At 34.8% G+C, this 26,072-nt stretch overlaps 1 protein-coding gene across 1 annotated transcript in view; it reads right to left on the reverse strand.

The window, feature by feature from the left end:
• Positions 1 to 476: 476 nt before the first annotated feature.
• Positions 477 to 26,072, reverse strand: part of MORC1 (MORC family CW-type zinc finger 1) — a 176,424-nt gene continuing 150,828 nt past the window's right edge. Inside the window, exons 22-27 of the mRNA XM_049785605.1 lie at positions 20,692 to 20,758; positions 15,081 to 15,227; positions 8,426 to 8,513; positions 6,343 to 6,396; positions 3,129 to 3,323; positions 477 to 578 (exon numbers count right to left, since the gene is read on the reverse strand). Of these exons, the coding sequence (XP_049641562.1) occupies positions 477 to 578; positions 3,129 to 3,323; positions 6,343 to 6,396; positions 8,426 to 8,513; positions 15,081 to 15,227; positions 20,692 to 20,758 (653 nt within the window). The remainder of the gene's footprint in view (positions 579 to 3,128; positions 3,324 to 6,342; positions 6,397 to 8,425; positions 8,514 to 15,080; positions 15,228 to 20,691; positions 20,759 to 26,072) is intronic.

The raw sequence follows: 26,072 nt of genomic DNA on the forward strand, positions 1-26,072 counted from the left end.
CTAGGAGCTGGAGTTATAGTGCAGCGGTAGGTGTTTGCCTTGCATGCGGCCAATACAGGACAGACCCTGGTTCAAATCTCAGCATCCCATATGATCCCCTGAGCCAGCAGGAGTGATTTCTGAGTGCAGATCCAAGAGTAATCCCTAAGTGTAGCAGAGTGTGACCCAAAATAAAACAAAGTAAATAAACAAAGAAATATTTTCTAAAATAACAAATATATATATATATATATATATATATATATATATAATATATATATATATATATATATATATATATAGGCGAAAGGGACTAAGAAATGTGAAAGTTGCAAATTACTCTCCAGGTTTATGGTATTAAAAATTTTCACAATAAAAGGGTAAAATTTTTATTTGAAAGAAAGAAGAATTTTTATTAGCATTCTAAAAGAAAATATCTTTTTTGCTTTTCAATTTTGAGTAGTACTTTTAATTTTTTTCTAAAGAGAGATTATTTCCTATCTCTGCAGTCTATTTATAGAAATTCGGGAAAGGAAGCCATCTTCTAGAAGGAAGGTTTCTAAATAATTGTCAATTTGCTCTAGATCTTCTGGATGACCCTGAAAAAGAGAAGCAGCAATCATACCCAAAGAAAGGACTACAGGGTTTATTCCAGTAATCTGGGTGGCATCTTAATAGTTTCCCCTATGATTTATGTAGCAACACGATGTACCTCACATTTGAATAATGCTTTTAACCTTTTAAAATGTTTCCCTACTTAATCTCATTTTATGCTCACAAGTGACTGGGAACTTGGATCATTTTTCTTTTCCAGTAGAAGTTATTTCAACTGTTTTCCTGCCTTCAATTTAATTTCTTCCCATGTTCCTCAAGATCCCCTCACTCCATTTCATACTTCTCTATTTTGTAGGCTTTCATGTCCCAATATTAAAAACAATGAGTACTTAGATTTACAGGCAAAACAAGTGAAGCAGAAAATTGTGGCGTCTCTGCTGCTTCTTTTCCACAATATCTTTTCCCTTAACATTTGGGCTTGCTGCCAGCCCATATCTTACACTTTTCACCCTTTCTCTTAAATCTCAATTGATGTAATTTCTCCTTCCCTGGACTGCTTGACCCATGGAACATTCTGGTAAATGCTTGCTTTACCAACAAAATCTCACTCACTCCCAATCATGAAGTCAACTATATCTCCAACATAGCTTTTGGAGAGAATTCTCAGAGAAATTCTAGGAAGGACTTAACAGAAACAATCTTATTGGTATTGTCTTTCCTTTGGTACTACCATACTAGTTTCTGCATTCCTTATATGATTCTATTAAATGTGCCTCTGTCTTTACTCGCTCTGTCCTATATTTTCTAGATATTCTAGCAAAACTAAATTATACTGAGTCCCAGCCTGTTCCTGAAGAGACTTCTATAGCATTGCAGTTATCTAGATTTCTAAATATACATGATCTTAAAAAATACTCTGACATTGGGTGCCCTCATTCTATTGGGAGTTTAATCCTTTGGTTCCAATTGCCTTTTGTCTGGTACACTAGACTTCCTCTTAACAGTATGGATGGGTTCTATTTCCAGCTTCTTTATGCCATGCCTGCCTCACTCCACATGCCTTGGATCCTCCTCATTTTAGGTCTGTGCTCTTTTCCATTTCAGTTATTTTGCAGTCAGAGACAGTAAAAATGGAAATTTTAAGTAAGGAATGACAGTAAGTATATATGGGCAGGGGTCCTCTGAACACTTTCTTCACTGATACTAGGTACAAAACCTCTTAATTTACAAATTAAAGCCCTGCTCTTTGCTTTACCAAAATGTAAAAAAAAAAAAGAGCAAATTAAATTAATTTAACTGCACTGGCAGTTAAGGACATATAAGGAACAGTAAATGATTAATATTACCCCATTTTATCTTATTCAAATATAGATTTTTGATTAGATAAACTAATAATATAATTTTTTTGGTTTTGGTTTTGGGGCTGGTGATGTTCTGTTCTTACTCCTGCTTCTGTGCTCAGAGACCACTCCTGGTGGTGCTCATGGGACCATATGGAGTGCCAGGTATTGAATCCAGGTTAGCTGTGTGCAAGTCAAGAACTCTGTATTGTACTCTATCTCCCATTATATTATGTACTTTTAAATAAGGTGGTTTTTAATTTATATGATAAAGATTTTCTTTGGTCATGCTTTTTTCTTGTTGGTGAGACACTAGTCATTTCTGAAACTCTACCATGTGTCAGGTATCTTAACAAGTTTCTTACATAAAAACATTGACACCCTTTTATAGTCACAAGAAGAAATATAGAGTCCATAGAAATTAAACTTAGTCATTTATGAAACTCTACCATGTGTCAGGTTAACAGGTTTTTTACATAAAAACATTGACACCTTTTATAGTCACAAGAAGAAATATAGAGTCCATAGAAATTAAACTTGCATGACAGTAAACTCAATCCTCTTATGAAGTCTTGTTGAAAGACCCTCAAATACAATTAACTTTACCTGAAACCACATAAAATGTTCTTTTATATTTTAATTATGTGATACTTTTAACTATTGTCACCTAGGTCATTCAAATGGGAGAAATAATATCTTTTCCCTATTTTTGTAAATCAAAAAAATCTCTTGATATGGCTGGAAAACCTACCCATTTAGTGCAGAAATGTCTGAAATTAATGTTCCATGTGAAATTAGAGAAAAATTACTGGAGAAAAGTACTAGATAGATGATAGCTAGCTAGCTAACTAGTTCCTGAATTCTTCAACCTCTTCTGGAAGATTATGAGTCTTTTTTTATTTATGTATTAGGATACAAATAAATCAATATAATTTGGTGTCTAAGATATCTGAAAGACATTTCCTTTTAGAAACATGCTATGTGAAGACTTTTGGACTTATAAAAGGTATGCTGAGAGTAAAACACAATTATCCTAGTTTTATTGCTATCCAAAATATCCAAAACTCTAAAAATATATATATTTCCAAGGTTCACTTTTCTGATTTCAATATATTTGAAAGTAGGGAGGAGATTGTGTACAATGATCAAGGTCAGTAAATAGATGATAAAGTTAGGAAGTGCAGTGAAGTACACTAGCTGAGTACTTTCAAAAAATATATTTTGGCAACTATTCATATAAATTTTGTCACTTACCAACTGATGTTTCTGCAGCAACAATGCTAGTTTTTTGCGAAGATTATTCAGTCTCTCTTCAGCAGCTTTTCTTTTTTCTTCACACTTCCCAAGTGATACTTGGATATTCATTTCTTTTCTATTTGCATCACAGATAATGGATTGCATTTTTCTCCTTACATTTGTTTCATGTTGGACCATGTAAATTTTCTGGATCTGGATTTAAAAAAAAATGTTTTATATATTAAAATAATAGGGGCCGGAGAGATAGCATGGAAGTAGGGTGTTTGCCTTCCATGCAAAAGGTAGGTGGTTCAAATCTTGGCTTCCCATATGGTCCCCTGAGCCTGCCAGGAGAGGTTTCTGAGCATAGAGCCAGGGGTGACCCCTGAGCGCTGCTGGGTGTAACCTCCTCCCCCCCCAAAAAAAAAACCAAAAAAAAAAACCCAAAAAAATAAAAACTGTAATAAGATAAGATACCTAGTCCTATTGTTTAAACATACTCTTATTGAGGTATTTGTGGCAGATCAAAAAATAGAATTCTCTTTTAACTCCATTTATTCAAAATAGAATTAAGATGGGAAGAATGACTACTCAACTGAGACTTTAATTCTCTTCTTTGAAATTCAAGTGTCAACAGCTCTGGGCTCCAAAATCCTAACAAGTTTGCAAAAAATGAGATAGGCTTATATTTGTACTCTGCAAACAGGTATATAGGACTGAGTGTTTTAAAGAGCAGGTACTACAACTAGGTACATTCAGTTTCATCAATACACAAATGGTATGGTTCTGAAATAATCAAAGATATTGATTGAATCATAGGCTGCTCTAATAACACTTATGGGACCACAGATGTGGTTAGGGTAGAAGTGATCAAATGCTTGCCACTTACCAAAAGTCATATCTTTTGAAGTGACTCTCTGAATTAAAAGCTTCACTTTCAAGAAAACATAATTTTTTTTTCTTTTGGTTTTTGCGCCACACCAGGTGATGCTCAGGGTTACTCCTGGCTATGCACTCGGAAATTGCTCCTGGCTCAAGAGACCATATGGGATGCTGAGGGATCGAACTGCAGTCTGTCCTAGCTCAGCTGCATGCAAGGCAAGTATCCTACCATTGTGCCACAGCTCCAGCCCCAGAAACTTATAGATTTGTCCTTTACATGGATTTCAAGAAACAATATCAATAGTTTTGTTAGCATCCACCTAAATCTACTAACTGTTAAATGCCATATGATCAAGCAGTATGATAAAGGTGTCATGATTTCAATTATTCTGTTCCACTTTGTGATAGGTCAGTTTCAATATTAACACATTATTTCAGCCCTGCTTATCTTGCTTTGATTTTTTGAATTTCACCTTCTCTAAACCTTCTGGGGAATCGTCTGTGTTAAACTCATCACTCTGACAAGATACTTTATTCGGTCTGATCTTCTATGGATCTAGCAATCTGGTCTGCCACTTACATTGCAAACAATGAAAAAGTTTCATTTAAAAAGACATATTTGGATCAACTGAGATAAACATTTTATTACTAGCATATTTCTAAATTTATGGTTTTATTTTAAGTATTTAAATTAGAGGTACATGATCAGAAAATGAAAATATTTGGGAAAGTCTAGGAGCATTATGAATAATTCTTTAAGCTGGTCACATAAACTTTTAATGTTATAATTCTTGATGAGATAGGAAGCATCTCGCTCATTTCCTTAATCTTAACATTCCTCTGTTGATGTCTTGTGTAACACTCAGATTTCTAGTCAGTATATGCAATACTTTCACACCAAAAGTCTGAGAAGCTGTATTATAGTAAACATTTTAAATCATAGGTACAAGCTCTATCACAAGAATGAAGTATTATGTTATAGATAAAAGATGCAAAACATATAAATTATATAATCTTATAATGCAATGTTACATTTTTAATTAAAATTTAAAAGATAAAGAAAAGCAATATAGTGGAAAGATTTTCAGAATATGGCATTTCTGGGTTTAATTCTTGAGGCTACCCCTTAGTATTACTCTTTTAAATCACTATCTCTAATAAAAAATAGGTAGCCTCAAATATGTTTTAAAATTGTTGCCAGAACTGAATTAATGTATATATATTTTAAAGCCCAGGTCAAACCTTGCTTATAATCACTCTTCATCAATCATACTTTTACATTCCCTGGTGATAAGCATTAGTTCCAGAATAGGGTGAAATATCTTGATAGTAAAATTTGTCTTTATTCTGGTTAGAAAAATGTTAACAAGTATTCAAGTTGAAAACGTTAAATTAGTTTTTATTTGTGAAATGTTCTTCACTTAGAAAATAAAAATATCCAAGTACATTTTGTTTTCTAAAACAGTGCACCTGCTTAGTTTAATTAGGGATTTGCCATTCACTTTTTAGTCAGTGAAAGCATAACATCTAATATTAATTCTAATAACATGAAAATTTCTAGACTTTTGTGGTTTTGCTGATAAGCCCAGAAATGTCATGCTATCTTGCTACTCCCAAAGGCAAAAATTGCAACTTCTCACTTTGGCACTCCTGAATTTGAAGTAGGGAAGTTGAGAGTATATTAGTTTTTAGAAATTTCTCTAAAGAGTCGAAGATTTCTATTGTTTGTTCCCTTTGAAAAATATTTATTAACTGGACACATGATATTATGTAAAGACTTTTAACAATATCTACCCAAATGAACAGTATAGTTTGCAATGAATTGTACCAAAATATTAAATATGTGAAACTTCTAAATGAATAAATTTTTCAAAATTTATTTTACTTTCATTAACATTATTTTAAAACTATTTTTATTAGTGAAGAATTATGAGCTAAAATAGTTGATGTAATACTAAAATGATTAGAGAATAATTTATAATATTTATATATTACAAATACTTTATAAAATTAATCTAAAATTATTTGTCTAGTCTGGCTTCTGGTATAAAAATCCCCTATTGAAGATTCAGTGAATTTGTTTCTTAAAGAAAACGTCATGCTTCTTCTTCAAAATATAGTCCTATTCCAACTATCTCTAAAGTTTTTTATGCTGTAGAAAAATTTGGATTTCATAATTCAAAAATATGTTGCTTTGTGACATGTGACATGTTACACATTAATTTAAGTCTCTAAAAGTGCGTGTAAATTTGATTTCCTTCCAAGCTTAACATTTAGAAATGTGTAGTATTTCTTCTTTGGAATACTGGATCCTTGAAAATTTAAATGACTACCTTGAAAAGAAGCTTACCTGGTTTAGACACATTTTCAGCTTTTTATTTGTGTGCTCTGGACCTTGCTTCAGCTAGTTTTGTAAATGATAAAAGAAGAGGCAATTAGCTTTTGGAGAAAGAGTTGTCCATCACAAAGCTATAACATATTAAGTATCTACAGTTTTAAAAGCATTAAAATCTGACCAATATATATTTGCTGGATCTTTTAAACCCATCTAATTTAACTCAGGACTAAAGTTTACATTGTGTCATTCAAAAATATTAAGGCATCTTACAGAATGAATACAAAATGGTTCAAAAATCTGTGGAAAATAAAACCCGGAAAAGGAAAAATAAATGATAAAGAACGAATATTTAAAAAATGGTAGGAGGCAGTTGAAATCTGAGGTTTTATTTTTTTTCCATTGGAAACAAAGCCAGAGAAATAATTTCAGAGTCAGTGGACATGTGATAATCTTAAAAGTCAGAGATTATTAAAATCAAGAAATAGGGGGCCGGGCGGTGGCGCTAAAGGTAAGGTGCCTGCCTTGCCTGCGCTAGCCTTGGACGGACCGCGGTTCGATCCCCCGGTGTCCCATATGGTCCCCCAAGCCAGGAGCAACTTCTGAGCACATAGCCAGGAGTAGCCCCTGAGCGTTACCGGGTGTGGCCCAAAAACCAAAAAAAAAAAAAAAAATCAAGAAATAGAATTTAATATAGAAGAAAATAGGCACTCAGGGATGTCAGCATTTAGAATCCAAACAGAAAAGGTGTTGCCAAGAAAGAGGGAAGAAGACTAAGACAAGAAATGGAAATTTGTGTTGTGAGGAAGCAAGGCAACACAATTTTTTCAAGAAGGAGAAAGTGGCCAAATGCCTAACGGCCTACAAGGGTCAGTAAAATCAGTGACTACTACATTGGTCAGCACAGTGGTCTCTAGTAGCCTGATTAATCAGATCAGAGAAGTAGTGTGGTTGGAAGCCTGATTGGGGAAGGAGAAGGTGGGAATAAGAGAAAAAAAGGAAAAATAGAATAGAAGGAAAAATTAAGATTTCTGTAGAGACAATACTGGGGTTAACATGCTTGTCTTGGAGACAAAGTAGTAGAACGGTGGTAGTGCCTTTGCCTTGCACTTGGCTGACCCAGGACAGATGCGTGTGTGATCCCTGATATCCAGAGCACAGAGCCAGGAGTAACCCCTGAGCACCACCGGGTGTGATCAAAAAATAAAAACAAAACAACAAGATGCTTGCCTTGCATGTAGCTAACCCTTATTCAAACCCTGGCACCATATATGGTCATATGCTGTTCCAAACATCACTAGCACTGACCTCTGAGCAGAGAGCCAGGGATTGTCCTGAGCACTGCTGTGGTGCTAACTCAATCCTACACCCAAAAAAGAAAATTATGACTTTTTTTTTCAGGATTAGATTTACGAAAATAGCTAACTTCACTCGATTTAATCATTTGCTGAAAGATCTCTTGTTGATATGTATTTCACATAAATATATAGACTGATTTTTCTACAAAAAACATGGAGCATGTAGATAGAGATGGAGCCCTTCCACCTTCTGTCCTCCTTTATAGAAGCTCTCTGCTAGACCTGGGCTACATTCCTAGCTTTATCTAGCTTCATCACAACTTGAGGTCATTCAACCACTAACTAGTTTTGGTATAGGCAGGAAAATCACAACTATTCTCAGATGACAATCTTCCCAAGGTTTCTTTATTTATCTATTTATTTATTATTTTGGGGCCACACTGGATGACGCTCAGGGGTTACTCCTGGCTATGTGCTCAGAAATCGCTCCTGCCTTGGGGGACCATATAGATTCTAGGGACAGAACCCAAGTCTGTCCTGGGTCAGTCATTGTGCATGGCAAATGCCGTGTGGCTGTGCTATCGCGCCCCCCCCCCCTGTTTTTCTGAACCTTTTCCATATTGACTCAAAAAGTATATTCATTTTAATAATCCATTTGATGTGTTGATTCCCACTTTCATTTACTGAACTCACTTTAGTCCTCATGATTGTAACCCTTGGCATTTTCTTTGCTGAAGACTGAACTATTTTGTCATTTCCTCAGAGTTAAAAACAATTACAAAATAACAAGAGCAAATTACCTCAGAACTTTGTATAAGTTCCTCCATAGAAGTAAAGCCAAATTCTGATGGTAGCTGATTATCTGGGGAAAAATGCAGAAAAATCTCCCTAGAAAAATAAATAATATGTTATTTATTATATATAATATATCATATATCATATAATTTATGTATTATATGTTGCATATAAAATAACTAACAGAATCTTTAGTAATCTATTTGGAAAAGAGATGTAGCATTTCCCTGCAAAAACTGGTTCTACTTCCTGGATGCTTGGCAAAGATCAGCATTAAAGGTTGCCAATCAATGTTTTTACCACTTTGATAGTGCAGACTTGGGAGAGGGAAGTGGGCATAATTATAAAAGGGAAGCAGGAGAAGTCATGAAAATAGAACTCTTCAGTGCTTTGACCAACTGACCTTTATCAAAGCCCATGTCCTAATGGTGAGACTAATATACATAGTTAGTAAGATTTACTGAGCCCCAGATGTACTGAGCTCCAGAGCCCGAAAATTGGTCCATAAAAATGAGTTTACCATGGGGAGGGTGGAGGTGGTGATGAAAGAGGAGGGTGTGGTGTGGAAACATTGCATACACGAAACCCTGCATTTAACCGTATTTTACATCAAGGTGCCTCAACAACAACAAAAAATGATTAAAATGGAAAACAAAGCAAAAAGATGTTAACCATTGGTAGGAGCTAGGTAAACTACTGTGTATTATTCCTTCTAAGTATTTGCAAGTTTATTGCCTTAAAATAAAAATAACATTAATTATAAAAGACAGGTAAACAAGCATGTCTGGTTTCATATTTATCTTAATTGAGAAGGGCAGGGAAAGTTCTGTACCTAATAGAATGATGTCAAGAGAACTAGGAATAGTTGGGACCAGAGCCATAGTGAAATGGCAGGGCATTTGCCTTGCATACAGCTGACCCAGGAGGAACCTTGGTTCAATTCCCTCTGTCTCATATGAACCCTCCAAGCCAGGAGCAATTTCTGAGTGCATAGCCAGGAGTAACCCCTGAGCGTCACTGGATGTAGTCCAAAAATAAAATAAACAAACAAAAAGAATAGTAATATTCCTTGAGGAAAAGTGTGACCAGAGTCTTGGGGGCTTTTTCCTAAGAAAATCAAAATAATTAACTCTCCAGAATAATTCTCCGAATCACACCCTCATGATCACTGTCAGAAAACTTGAATGGTTTCCAAACAGTGATGATCATTGCTCTTGACAGGTGCTGCATTTTGAAAGGTAAATATAAGCCAACTTTCTAAATTTACATCTTTTTCTATGATTAAGCACCTAGAGATATATATTTCATTTTTGAGAGGATATAATATCTGAGAATTTATGGCCCCCCATCATTAAAATGTGTATTATACCTTCATGTTGAAGTGGACCGAAAATCTCTTGAATATTATTCAAAATTGTTACAAAATTTTTCAATTTTAAATTAATTTTTTAATTTTAAAATAATATATTGCACAAATAGAACAGATGTTTTTTTATATATTCAATTACTTGTCTTCTAGGTATACCTTTTATATAAATTTCTTTATGGGTATTCAATTTAAAAGTTTAAAAGCCTGTACAATGCCACAAACATCAAATGAAACACACGCACATAGACTCCTATGAATTATGTACAATTATTTGTCTAGGAAGAAAAATGAAGTTTTTCTTTTTGAAGGTTGAAATGGACATCCATATATATGTGATGTGTATTGGGTGTATATAAAGAAATGCTATAATTATAATGAGACCTTGGAAAGGGCAACTAAATGGCTAGAGTGCACAGTGGAAGGGGTGAGATGTCTTTTACACAAACCACCAATTTCTCACTATTATTGTTATGGTAGTTGTCATGTAGTTCGTGTTCTAGCTGTATTCACTGCTCTTTGTGGCAATCTTCATATCATGAGGTGGTCCTCTGGCATTCAGCTCTATTGATTCTGGATATTATGATCATACTGTCTTTTTCTTTCTTATATCCCACAGATGAGTGAGAAAATTCTATGTCTATCCATCTCTGTCTGGCTCACTTCACTCAGCATAATAGTCCATAACAGTTGGATTCCTATATATTCTATGTCCATATCTGCTAACTTAATTGTACATTTTTATTAGAGCCCAACTTAATGAATTAGAACACAAATCAGAACTGATTTAGAGCTATATAAATTACTCAAATGTTATAGTCCTCAATTTCCTCATCTGTAAAATGGGAATAACAAAAACTCAGAGTGCTGCTGAAAATATTTTATTTTGTTTGCTATTTGTGGGGGGATACTCAACAGTGCTCAGGGCTTACTCTTTATCCTGAACTCAGTGATCACTCCTGGTGGTGTGCCTGAGATTAAACTCAGGTCGGTAACATGCAAGGCACATGCCTTACCCACTATCCTATTGCTCTCGTGTCAAAATACAATCTATATATTTATGGGGGGCACACCTGGTGGTGTTCATAACTTACTACTTTCTCTATGTTCATGAAAAACACCTGGAAAGCTTGGGGTACTGAGGATTGAACCTGGGTTGGCAATGTGCAAGGCAAGCACCCTACCTGCATTACAATCATTCTGGCCCTGATGTCCAATGTTTTAAGTAAAAAATATAGACAAAATTTTAGGATCTGCAGGCTGGAGAGATAGCAGAAGGATGGTAGTTCGAATCTCCGCACCCCATATGGTCCCCCGAGCCTGCCAGGAGCAATTTCTGAGAGTAGAGCCTGGAGGCTACTGGGTGTGACCCAAAAACCAAACCTCCTCCCAAAAAGGGGGCCAAAGAGATTGCATGGGGGTAAGGTGTTTGCCTTGCTTTCAGAAGGACGGTGATTCAAATCCCGGCATCCCATATGGTCCCCCAGCCTGCCAGGAGCGATTTCTGAGCATAGAGCCAGGAGTAATCCCTGAGTGCTGCTGGGTGTGACCCAAAAAACAAAACAAAAAAAATATTTAGGATTTGACAGGTTGAAAATACATTAACGTATTCTATTATTATGTTGTTATTATTACTGAAAAAGTTTCAGATTGCATATTACTTTGATATGTAAAAGCATATGATAAGTAGAAAATCTGGGTTCTAGTTGAAAGTATTTTTCTGAAATTTGCAAAAGTCATACCCCATTATTTGAAAATTCTTTAACACAGCAGTATTAGAGACAGCTATGCCATTAATTTCTACCAAATGAACTGAAAATATTCTTTTTATTGTTTTGTTTTGGACTACACCCAGTGACACTCAGGAATGACTTCTGGCTATGCACTCAGAAATCGCTCCTGGCTTGGGGGACCATATGGGATGCCAAGGATCAATCCCAGGTCCATCCTGGGTCAGCTGCATGCAAGGCAAATGTCCTTCCACTGTGTTATCGTTCTAGCCCCTAAAATATTCTTTAACAAAATAAGGAAATAGACTGTATCAAATGATAATAAATCTTTGGATTTTAACAACAGAATTGAAATTATCAAGCAGTAGAGAGGAGAAAAGGTAGATCTAATGACACGGGCAGTGGGGGGAAGATCTTAGGCATTTTAGGGGGGATGCAATAATTTTAGATTCCAGACATATAAATATCTATATTAACATCACTATTACTTTAGCTATAATAATATTAAGTATCATTTTAAAATGTACATATATATAGATTATGTAAGTATTTATACTGTAACATATTTATACAGTATGAAAAACACAATATTCAAGAAATTTCTCTATGACTAGGGCTTAAATAAACTGATATACATAAAACAAAAAGTAATATAATTAGGGAAATAATATCGAACATATGAACATAATGAACATAATGAGATGTATTTTTACTCAGAATTAATCTTCACCCAAAAAAGTTGAAGCCAATGTAGAAAAGAGCTGATATGTTAATACATTTAGATTTCAGTGTACATTATTGATAACAGTATAATGATTTCAAGCACCAATATTTTACATGCTCATTATGGTGATGATTTCTGGGAAATTTTAATTTCCCTTTGATGCCTAATTATAGAAGTGAAAGCACTTTAAAGTATTAGTGTGCTCAGTCATATTAGTCCCTTTTTGATCACATAGAACTTATTAAAATTAATAACAGTTAAACTCTTAGATACAGAACAAAAATTACTGAAGTAAAAAAACTAAGAAAAATGACAGTGTTGCAGCCAAACTGGTGAAATCCATACTGTCAGTTAGACTGTTCTAGGTCTATATGAAATGTATGTGTGTGTGTGTGTGTATACTTTACTATTCTTATTTATATATAAGAAATGGTGGTATAAGCGCAATGTATTTTTGAGTTAGGAAATTTAGACTTAAACCCATCATCGCCCTCAGCTGTTAGGTAATTTCTATGGTTTACTGTGACATTGATATTTCTTGAAATATCAGCTTTCTTGTACATTTAAAACATAAAAAATACTGTTAACTTCTAGTGGGTTTGCATGTGAGAGTTCTGGATTTAATTTCCAGCTCTGTATAGCATTTGTATGGGAGCACAGCTATTACCTGGCCACTGAATACAGGACTAGTTTTGAACTCAAAACTAAAATAATAATATTTTAAAATAATGTATAAGCCAACCACTTAAGTTTGTGAGATAAAAGAGCTTAATATGCAAAGCAATTAGGTAACTGTCTAAAATACAATAATGATTAAATACCAACAGTTATTATTAACCAACAGTCATTATAAACAAAAATAGTTGAAGCAATTTCCCAATCATTAGACATGTGATCAACATATATATTTGATGATATTCACACATTTATTCAAATATATACAGGTGCTGGGACCGAAGAGATAGCATGGAGGTAAGGCATTTGCCTTGCATGCAGAAGGCTGGTGGTTCAAATCCTGGCATCCCATATGGTTCCTGAGCCTGCCAGGAGTGATTTCTGAGCATAGAGCCAGGAGGAACCCCTGAGTGCTGCTGGGTGTGACGCCCCCCAAAAAAGCAAATATATACAGACGCAGGCATATGTAATTCATGGCATACTGTTTCACTGACATGATTAAATCTAAAAATTAGTAAGTAAAAGCAAGATTCAAAACTATAAACCTTAAATATCACTTTTGAAAAACACTAACAGAAGGAAAGAAACTTAAGGATCCCTATTTCAGGGAGTATATTGTCAGTTATGGCCATCTGAGTCTGAAGACAATCCAGACTTTTGAACAAGTGACCTTTTTCATCCTTATGGTAGCTATACAGAATTGAGATCTTGTCTGTTTCTGTTCCATTCCCAGACAAATGTCACCTTCATTTATTGCAGTCCAAACACTATGATATGGGTGGTCAACATTTAGTGTTCAGAAATGTACCATTCTGGCTATATTCTGGATCCTTAATATTAATAGTGAAAAACTGGACTGGTTTTTACATGCAATAAAAAAATGCCTTAGTTTTCCTTGGGCAGATTGTGAGTTAGGAATGTGTTCATTAAGAGGCAGAGGTAGAGAATTCATGCCCAAGTAAATACCAGAATTTTGTATATTGCAACAAAAATGTCATATATCCTGAGACAGCTGCAGAACTGAATTCTTGTTTTCATAGTGTTTCATTTTCCTTCATACACAGATCTAGTTTAGATTTAAATGAACGTGCAGCTCTGTGCATATTGTCTCATCTCTGCTGTCCTCTCTCTTACATTCTACTTTGACATTTTTTGTGCCAACTCTCTCCTTTTGGTTAGTCACTAATCAAAAGCATCGATATATGTTCTAAGGAACAAATACTATAGCACTAGAGAATGTTCTGTACATTTATTGTCTCAGAAATTTATGTTACACAGGTGCCATATTAGTCTGTAAACTTTATACTAATTTAGAGGTAGTAATGGCCCCAAACTCACTCTGTCACTCTAATTTTAAAGTACTTTCCTGTAATCCACTTTATTTTACATATATAGAGATGCATATAAATATATGTTTAGCTCCTCATATATACCTGTATTTAAATAATTGGCAAAGGTACAACTATTTTATGGATACAATAGTACCACAACACAACAATCACCAAAGTACCAATATTCTTCCACCACTATCTATAGGACCCTTCCAATCTATTACTTTTTATTCCTCCCATTCCTAACTTTCCATGCTGCTGGATCTTTGTCTTTATCAAAAAAAAAAAAATTCCTTTTCCAGTCATTCCTCTCTACTGGGAAAAACTCTGAATCTTAAATTTAGCTTCCCTTTCCTTCTTTGGAAAATTGAGATTTATGCAATTAAATGTCCCCAAAAGCCACATCAAGAAGTATACAATTAGCAAGAAAGGAAAATGCAGTTAGGTTCCATAAATTCAATATCTGAACCTATAAAGAAACTTTTTAGAAGATCAAACCAATTTTCTGTGCAAGAGAGATAAAAAAAGGAAAATACACCAAGAAGCATGCAGATATAGTTAAAATAATTATCTGTAGTTGTGAGATGATAACATCTATCATATTGCCGAGCCATGAAATAATAGGTAGTGAGCATAATTCCATGTGAAGGAACATTTATTTCATGGTGATTTATTCCATGGTATTCTCAACTCAATGTAGTTAGAGACAAAGGATTAAAGTCATTCTATCAAATTTTCTCAATAATGTTACCAGTAGTGGAAAACAAACCATGAGTTGTTGCTGCTGAGAAAGTTCCACAAAACAAGGAGATATATGCAAATAAATATCTTTACCTTAAGTTACACAACAATTTTTTCACCGTTTCCTTGATAAATGTGCTTTTAGGAGCCTCTGGCAGTGAAGAAGCATTTCTACAGGCACCATTCACAGACATGCTAGCACTGTTTATAGGACTTGAATTAAAATCTTCTATTGGTTCACTGGGCCAAAAAAAAAAAAAAAGCAGTGGTTTTCATTTTGAGCAGAAACCACATTGATTGATAAATTCATAGACATTAAAATACAACAAATAAAGTGTTATATACAACAAACTAAGGCAAGAACATAATAACCATGTTGAAATTTTTCATTTATGTAGTTATACAAATCATTTCTTGATGAGAACAACTACTAATTTTTCAAGAACAATCTTTCTTTGAGGCTTTTGGGTACCAAGAGTAAATAGAATTGATGGTCACTTATCCTAAATAATAGTAATCATACACCATTGATCTCTTATTTGCTGAAAGGCATTTTAAGTAAACTTTTTGTCTGGGATAAATATATACACAGAAATAAAAGCAAAATGAGATAAAGCCAGTTGATTAAAAAAATTTAATCAAGATCTGGAAGATGAGTATTCCAGGTAAAGAGTATTAATCTTGGGGTAGAAATAATGTAGTGCTTTCCAAACAAGAATAAGAATGAGCCAGAGGGAAAGTACAGCAGGGAGGTTGCTTGCCTTGCAAACATCCAACTTGATTCAATCCCTAGCATCCCATATTGTTGCCCTAGCCTACTCGGCTGATGGATTCCTGAGAGCAGAGCCAGGAGTAACTTCAGAGCACTGCTCAAAAACAAAATATAAAAAAAAGAGAGAGAAGATATGAAAGACATTGAGAAGGAGTGCAGTTAAGAGACTAAAGTTGAAGCAGAGCAGACACTAACGTAGAAGGGTTTATCATGCAGGAGAACCTGATGATCTGATAGGTGTTTAATAGGATAATTGGTGGTGGAATGAAAAATAACTTCATGAAAATGCATGGAATACTGTGCTAATGACACCTCTAGAGTTCAGTCAATATTATGGGAACAAAAGAACTACATAATGGCTGATGGGAGTCATGAAATATGGAAGATAAAGCTGATTGGGCAGGAAGGTGTCCGATCAAGCATGAATTTGTGAACCAAGTAAAAAGGATATTTTAAAAAATGCTTATGCTCTTAATCTAACATTGTAACAATGTAAAAGTCTGTCTATATTGAACAGCTCTCCTAAAATTGTATAATAGTTTTTTATCAAATGAATGTACTTTTACTGTCAACAGTCCTTTTGACATTAATTATACTGATTTCAACTGATATTTTTCTTAAGATTAAGAACATTATGACTAAAGCTTAATTGTCTGTTAACACTTGTACAATGTCTGAAATCCCATGAATTATAACCTGCTTTATGATAAAAATTTTGTCTTTTTTATTATTTAATGGTTGCTGGAAATTCAACTATTGATAGTAAAGGGTAAAATGCATTATCCCAGAATACAAAGGATTTCTCTAACTTTTCTCCTGCTAATGACCAATATCATACAACTTGCATCGATACCCCAGGTCATGAAATAAACTTTAGCCGACTATACCACACTAGTTCACAAGGAACACTCTCACTTAACCCTTCCATTTTGTCCAATTTTACAATTTTTTTCTCTTTTATTTACTAGATTTCTTGATCCATGCAAAAGGATAATGATATCACATTTTCTAATAAGAAGTTAACTCTACCCCCAATCAATAACTAGAACAAATATCCTTCCCTCAAATACTCAAATTTGTAACACTCTATTTCAAAGAACCCATAGATCCAAATAGAAGAAACCATTATTTTCTCCAGTTCTCCTACTGTCACTCTGATGCGGGGGGGGGGGGGGGGGAATAAAAGTAATCGGATAAACCACAATCTACTATTGTAGAGAAGGTAGTGTACTTGCCTTGCATATATCCAACCTGAATTTGACTATCCCATATGACCTCTGGCCATCACCAGGACTGATTCCTGGGTACCGTCAAGTGCGGCTCCAAAACAAACAAATAAAAAAAGAGAAAAACTTGGGAACATTTGAGTCTCCCATGAATAAGTAGGTCCAGTAAGTTATCTTATTGCCTAAATGTTCTTATTATTGGATATGGATTCAAGAAAGTTGAATTAAATTCAAACAAAAAATCCCTATGTATCTAAATATATTGAAAATTTTAAAAAATATCTTGCCTAGGGGCTGGCGAGGTGGCGCTAGAGGTAAGGTGTCTGCCTGGCAGGCGCTAGCCAGGGAAGGACCGCAGTTCGATCCCCCAGCGTCTCATATGGTCCCCCCAAGCCAGGGGCAATTTCTGAGCGCTTAGCCAGGAGTCACCCCTGAGCATCAAACGGGTGTGACCCGAAAAACCAAAAAAAAAAAAATCTTGCCTAACCAAAGTGTCAAAAAAGAAAAGAGAGAGTGAGATAGAAAAGAGATAGAGTTAGAGAGAAATAGAGAGATAAATAAAGTGCCTGCTTCAGATGCAAGCAGAGGAGGATGGGTAGGAGGGAAATTGAGGGTATTTGTGGCAGAAAATGTGCACTGGTAGAGGTTGGTGTACATTATATGAATGATATTTAACCATGAGCAATTTTGTAATCATGGTGCTTAAATAAAGTAATTACATTAATATAATACAATAAAATAGAGGTTTGTTTTATGATTAAAATATATTTATATTTACTTTATTTTACTGTACTGTGGATTAAATAAGATATAAAAAATTTAGCATACCTACCTACTCAGTCCTCAGTGAATTATACCAAATTCTTATCATATTTTTATCATACTTTATTTATCATTATTACCAAATATGATTTTGACAATATTACACCATTACTTTCTTCAACTGAATTGCAATTGTAATATTTATACTGTAGTTACAGCCACAATGTGATTTTTAAAACCATACAATTAACCACACAATTGAGTTGGTAGAAAGGGTGAGTTTCAAAGGGAAGGATCTTTGTGAGACAGAAAGGAATGTACTGGTGATGGGAATAGTGTTGAAATTCTGTGCCTGAGAAAACATTAACAGAAACTCAAACAATAATTTAAAAAATCATAATTCATAAATATCTCAAATAATAATGTATAAAATAACACACATAGAGTACCCTACCTTTCTAAGATTTCCCAATCTAAACTAAATTTAATAAATTCTCTAAGTATAACTATACCACTAGGAAAAATAAAATCACTTAATCAACCATTAAATTTTATAGAAGAATCTAAGACAAGACAAATCTTATTTTTTGAGTCAGATGCCATTTTAGATACCAGGGACACAATGGTGAGCAAGACAAACCCTGTTTTTTAGGACTGAATTAACCCCTAATAGAACTTTAATTATACTAAAGGTTAATTTAAAATGAACTAATTAATATAAAACATTAATTATAAAATTAGCAGGATATAATGTAAAATATTCAGAGAGAGAGATGCATGGAGGATACTTTAAGTGATCAATAATCTAGGGAAAAAGATTAATAGGATATATTTAGTATGATTAAGTGCCCTTCCAGAAGCAGTGTGGGCTCTTTTATATGGTCTAGTCTAAGACCACACAGAATTTAATATTATAGGAAATAAAATGTATAACTATATTTAAGGAGGTTCACGGGCAATTGAAAGTCAATATTCAGAATCATGATTCTAAATGACTATGAAAATATAAAATTCTTCTCACCATGTATCTGAATATAGTTGTATTTAACAAATAATTACCTAAGTTGAATGACTTGGTCATCTGATCACTAAACAGTGCCTAAACAATGTCAAGGGTCACAATCAGAAAGAATATTTAAATAGTGATCTCAATGAAATAGAAAGTTTATAAATTGAAAAAAGATCATTCAAGTAAAGAAAATAGCGTGGACAACAAGATGGGAGTAGGCCCAGAAGATAGCTCAAAGGGCTGACGTGTCAGGGGTCTTCAAACTACGGCCCGCGGGCCACATATTGTATTTATTCCCATTTTGTTTTTTTTTACTTCTAAATAAGATATATGCAGTGTGCATAGAAATTTGTTCATAATTTTTGTTTTTACTATAATCTGGCCCTCCAACAGTCTGAAGGACAGTGAACTGGCCCCCTGTTTAAAAAGTTTGAGGACCCCTAATACGCCAACCCTAAGTTCTGTCTCCATCACTGTCTGGTGCCCCCAAAACACAGCTAAGAATAGTCTCAGAGCACTACCTAGTATGGTTTCTCAAAGATAGATTGAGGGGCCGGTGTCTGCCTTGCAAGCGCTAGCCAAGGAAAGGACTGCGGTTCGATCCCCCATATGGTCCCACCAAGCCAGGTGCGATTTCTGAGTGCATAGCCAGGAGTAACCCCTGAGCATCAAACGGGTGTGGCTCAAAAAACAAAAAACAAACAAACAAACAAACAAAAAGATAGATTGAAACATGTATTAAAACACAAATATAATTTTAAAACTTGGAAAAGCAAAATAGGGATTGAAAGAAGAGTGAAGGCAATTTGCTTTATCCCAAAACATTGCTTATAATTTTTTTGTTTGTTTTGTTTTAGGGCCACAACTAGTGATGCTTAGGGTTTACTCGTGGTTCTGTGCTCAGGAACTACTCCTGAATTTGCTTGGGGACCAAATGAGCAGCCAGAGATGGAAACCGGGCTAGCTGTGTGCAAGGCAAGTGTCTTACCCACTATACTATCTCTCCCAGAATTTACTTATTGTTAAAGACATAGGGTGGTAAGAGCTTTTGAGGAAAAAGTTCAGTAAAAAATTACTACTCTCAGCTAGCAGGAAGAAAAAAATTCCTTGATGATTTTTCTGCACATAATTCAAATTGGTCCTACGTGAATAGAAGAGGGACATAAATAACTAGGCCTAAATGTCTGGGAAGCAGCTATGTGTGTATTAGAGTGAGAATAAGTTTGCTTCCTTGAAAAATGTCTTTCCTTCCTATTGGGAATCTAAAATATTTAGCTGATTTTATTTTATTTTATTTAGGGCTTTTGGGGGGTGTTATGTTTGTTTTTTTTGGGGGGCATACTAGTGATGCTCAGGGTTATTCCTGGCTATGCATTCAGAAATCGCTCCTGGCTTAGGGGACATATGGGATGCTGGGGATCAAACTAAGGTCTAATCTGGGTCAGTTTCATGCAAGGCAAATGCCCTACCATTGTGCCACCACTTTGACCCCTGATTTTATTTGAATGTGACAAAAGTTTTACATTAAGAAAATTTTGTCATAATAGATTATTAAATTTATTAGTATATAAACAAGAATGAGTCACACAAAAATAACTCATGGTTTCATAGTCATACCACATATGTGGATGTGCTATTTTCAATTCTTTGGTTATTATAGTAAATTAAATGAGTCACTTGCTGTGAGTAGGAAGGCAATGCTATTCCATTTCTTTATTTCCAAATTTCTACAAAAGTAATTGAAAGGTTTGGAGAAAAGAAGAGGAACCAGAGTGTATTTCTTTCTCTCATTTTCTTTGTCAAATTTGGTCTTATTTTTAATTGCTTTTGCTTTGATGCTATTATTTTCTTTCTTCTTGTATTTAAACATTGATAATTACTTTTCAACAATATAATTGCATTCATGTGGAACCTGAATAATTGAAATACACTTACCTTTCCCAGTTAAGTAATGAAAAATTTCTCTTTATTTCTAGAGTATCATTATGTGAGTCTTGTTTTTCTTCTAAAGAACATGAATAAAATGAAGATAGTCACATTTTATGATCATATTGTAAAATGACCCAAAAGAAATGTTAACAGTTTATTAATCACTTATTTATGTATTCAAGCATAATTTAAGAAATTTGTGCCACATGTTCTCAGGGGAACTCATAATAACCTTTTAATAGTAGATAGTATATATAATTATCTAAGAGCTTCAGCAGCTTAAACAAATCCTTTTTAATGATTCTTCTTGTCTGTTATCGGTGTGCCTGGGCTAAGAGGTGGAGACTGGTCACAGTCTTTCTATTACCAGCTGACCTTATATCCTACTGTCTTATGCTTCAGCTTTATATTCAAAGACACACTGATTAGAATATTCCAATCAGTAGTATGTAGAGAATATCAGTAATAGGGGCTGGAGAGATAGCATGGAGGTAAGGCGTTTGACTTGCATGCAAAAGGTCGGTGGTTTGAATCCCGGCATTTCATAGGGTCCCCCGAGCCTGCCGGGAGTGATTTCTGAGCATAGAGCCAGGAGTAATCCTGAACACTGCTGGGTGTGACCCAAAAAACAAAAAAAAAAGAGGATATCAGTATATACATATATATCAGTAATATATTTCTGGCAGAGTCAAAATTTAAATCAAGAAGAGATCTAGCATCATCTAATGATCTTCTCAATCTGGAAACCTCAGAAACATAAATTAAATTATGTTAATGACTTTATTATGGTCTATAAAAAAGCAAAAATGCTTTTATCCTTGTGTAATTCCTTTTTTAAGAATTTCAGGAACAATGCCAATAATTCCATCTTCCATCTCTTTCAATTCTTTGTGACAACTGGCCAAATATTTTGTTCCAAAAGAAAACTTTTGCCAAAAAGTTCAGAACTATTGATGGTTAAAAGGTGAAGGGTTTTAGATAATGAGTAAAATATTACATATTGTCTTGAATTCTTTAACAAAACATAGAATATATGAGAATTTTCCAACACATGTTATCAACACTATTGGTCTTATTCACTGGCTTGCATTCAAAGTGAACGTTTTTAACCCAACAACCAACTAATAGATAATTACAGTCATTTGAGACTATTTCACTACTTGTTATTTCTAAATCTTGGATAAGTATTTGAGATTAAATATTAATTTTAGGATCAAAATCATAATACAGTTTTTCTATTAGTTTGGGAATCGAAAAGGCACTTTTTTGAAGACATGTTAATAGCTTAAAATATCTTTAAAAATTGACTTTAAAATTAGAAGACTGTTACAAAAGAGATTCAGATTATGGAACTGCAAATTATCCTAATTACAATTAAAAAGAAAAGGTACGAATTTTGGGGGGCTTTACTAATAGGTCCAAATACAGAGATGTGAATGGATAAACAATTAAGTTTACTAAGTAAGGATGTATGGATAACAGCAGAGCTTACAACCAAAAGTAGACACAAACTGATGGCCTGAATGGTACAGAAAAGATTATGAATGATGAAATCAAAGTGAACTGTGATTTGCTGAGACCAAGAAAGCCTTTAAAGCTTATTTCAACACAGTCATGTAAGTATATTATTAATATAGGTCAGGTATGGCAGACAATTCAAGAATATTTAAATGCCAGTTTACCTTATTCATATAAGAAATATAACTCCAATGAAAGTTCAACTTGATATTAAAAACCTGGGCAACTGGATCCTTATGGACCAAATATGGACTTAAAGGAAGGGATTTTCTCCAATTATCTTAACCACTCTCACTACTATAAAACTTAACAAAATCCCTATTTGAATTCATCTCTCCAGGATAAAACCAACTCCATTCATGTTGCCAGGGATGACTCTGACAGATCGTGAATTTGTCAGGGACATATAACTTCTTTTGAAGAAAACCTGCATGGCTCTGGGTTCTGAACAAGGAGGGGTGCTATTTTGTAAAGGACCACATGTTATAAACCTCTTAAGCTCCTCTTTCTCAAGCCTAAATTTCCATTAACACCACCCCGTTCATCTGGAGCAATAAACAACCTCGAATAGCTAAAGCACTCCTAGGGAAAAGGAAAATGGGAGGCATTACTTTGCCCAACTTTAAACTGTAATACAAAGCAATAGTTTTCAAAACAGCATGGTATTGGAATAAAGACAGACTCTCAGATCAGTGGAATAGGCTTGAGTTCTCAGACAATGTTCCCCAGACATACAATCACCTAATTTTTGACAAGGGAGCAAGAAATCCTAAGTGGAGCAGGGAAAACCTCTTCAACAAGTGGTGCTGGCAGAACTGGTTAGCCACTTGCAAAAAAGCGAACATAGACCCCCAGTTAACATCATGTATGAAGGTAAAATTCAAATGGATTAAAGACCTTGATATCAGACCTGATACCATAAGGTATATAGAACAACACGTAGGTAAAACACTCCATGACATTGAGACTAAAGGCATCTTCAAGGAGGAAACTGCACTCTCCAAACAAGTAGAAGCAGAGATAAACAGATGGGAATACATTAAGCTGAGAAGCTTCTGCACCTCAAAAGAAATAGTACCCAGGATACAAGAGCCACCCACCATGTGGAAGAAACTATTCACCCAATATCCATCAGATAGAGGGCTAATATCCATAATATACAGGGCACTGACAGAACTTTACAAGAAAAAAAGTCTAATCTCATCAAACAATGGGGAGAAGAAATGAACAGATACTTTGATAAAAAAGAAATACAAATGGCCAAAAGACACATGAAAAAATGCTCCTCATCACTCATCATCAGGGAGATGCAAATCAAAACAAGGATGAGATACCATCTCACACCACAGAGATTGGCACACATCACAGAGAATGAGAACAATCAGTGCTGGCGAGGATGTGGAGAGAAAGAAACTCTTATCCACTGCTGGTGGGAATGCCATCTAGTCCAACCTCTATGGAAAGTGATATGGAGATTCTTCCAAAAACTGGAAATTGAGCTCCCATTTGACCCAGCTATTCCACTCTTAGGGATATACCATAAGAACACAAGAATACAATACAAAAAATCCTTCATCACACCTATATTTATTGCAGCACTGTTCACAATAGCCAGGCTCTGGAAACAACCAAGATGCCCTTCACCAGAGGAATGGCTAAAGAAACTGTGGTACATATACACAATGGAATATTATGTAGTTGTCAGGAGAGATGAAGTCATGAAATTTTCCTATACATGAATGTACATGGAGTCTATCATGCTGAGTGAAATAAGTCAGAGGGAGAGAGAGAGAGATGCAGAATAGTCTAAGTCATCTATGAGTTTTAAGAAAAATAAAAGTATCTTTGCAACAATCCTCAGAGACAATGAGAGGAGGATTGGAACTTCCAGCTCACTTCATGAAGCTCACCACAAAGAGTGGTGAGTGCACTTATAGAAATAACTACACAGAGAACTACCATAATCATGTGAATGAATGAGGGAACTGGAAAGCCTGTCTAGAGTACAGGGGAGGGTGGGGTGGGATGGAGGGAGATTTGGGACATTGGTGGTGGGAATGTTTCACTGGTGAAGGGGGTTTTCTTTACATGACAGAAACCTAATCACAATCATATTTGTAATCAAGATGTTTAAATAAAGAAAAGAAAAACACCACCCCAAGCTATCTGGCCATACCAGGAAGCCTATCTGAAAAGGACACAGTGAAGTGGTGGGAAGGTACCCTAGACAATAGCCAATCTGATCAGATTAGATCAGTATATGGTAGAATTTTCTCGTCCCCTTCCTATATAAATTGGTTTGTGACCTTGGGCAAGGGTTGTCTCCTTTGAGAAAAGACTGACCAGGTTGGAGTTGGTAGACGGATTAAAGTTTTGTTTAGCTTTATTTTAATTGTGTGGTCTTGTCCTTCTACTCTGGAACCTAACAAACCCAATACTAAAAGCTAAGATATAAGCCTGTTAACTTTGAATATCTTACAAGAAGTGAGAATAAGCAGGAAAAAAAGTGGCTAGAAAAGCTAGAAAAATAACATGTTCTTTTTATCAGCATGCAAAATAAAGAAACTAAAATTTATGTTATGGTCATTATTTTCTTGTTTCCTTAAACACTCTGCCCTTTTTATACCAGAAAAAAAAAACTCTTCTCCTCAGGGGCTTTAATGCTTTTAAAAGTTGTCTAATTTATCTGCTTTGTCTTTCAGACAATTCTGAGACCTATTGTCTGGGTCCCATTAATACTGAGATAGCATAAGATCTCCCTTACCTAGACAGGAGTTGCACCATTTGTTAGCATGAAGGTACAAAGACAGACATTCACTCATGTACCATTTAAATATTTAAAGGGTGAAATCTGTGAGGGAGGATGTTGTAGGTAGGGGAACCCTGGTAATGAGCTTTTAGGAAAATATAAAATTAAGTAATAAAAATCATTTAAAAAGAGGGGGGAATTAAAAAATTTAAGAACAAATTACCTAGCACTAAAGTTGCCCATATGAAAGAAGGACACTTCTCTTTGAGATACAAAACAGGAGCTCTTTTGGAGATGAGAAACTGAATTTCAGAGAATGGTGGATTGATTCCTCAGAAAAGGAGAGACTTGTGATTTGATTTTAAAGGAGTTACCTACAGTGCAAATCTTTCTCTGTGATAATACCAAGGATAACTCTTATGTATGCAGAGAACTCCAGGCCAAAATCAATTGAGGAAACTAGGTATAACTTCCTCCTCAGAGCTATTGGAAGCTGCCCTTTCTTTTTCTTTTCTTTTTTTTTTTATTTAAACACCTTGATTACATATATGATTGTGTTTGGGTTTCAGTCATGTAAAGAACGCCACCCATCACCAGTGCAACATTCCCTTCACCCAATGTCCCAAGTTCCAGCTTAGTTCTTTCAAACTTTTCTTTTCTGCTGAGGCTTTTTCCACTCTGGTGAAGCTCTGGGCCTCTTAAACACATTTCTTTTTCCTCACATTTTTTTCTTTTTTGGTTTTTCAGGCCACACCCGTTTGATGCTCAGGAGTTACTCCTGGCTAAGCACTCAGAAATTGCCCCTGGCTTGTGGGGACCATATGGGATGGGGGATAGAAGCGCTGTCCTTCCTTGGCTAGCGCTTGCAAGGCAGACACCTTAACTCTAGCGCCACCTCACCAGCCCTTTTTTTTCTGAGTAAATTTCTTTCAATATAAACTATATTGCTACACTAAAAATACAAACAAGCCAAAACATACTTATTTTGGAAAAAAATGACAACAAAAATAATAAACTCCCTTAAATAAAAGTAGGAGATACATAGCACAAAATATACAATAGAAAGAAAAACCAACAATGAACATTAAGAGTACAGTTTGTTGTGTTTTTTATTGTTTCT

The sequence above is a fragment of the Suncus etruscus genome, chromosome 13, assembly GCF_024139225.1.
Source record: "Suncus etruscus isolate mSunEtr1 chromosome 13, mSunEtr1.pri.cur, whole genome shotgun sequence".
In the NCBI taxonomy this organism is placed as follows: Eukaryota; Metazoa; Chordata; class Mammalia; order Eulipotyphla; family Soricidae; genus Suncus; species Suncus etruscus.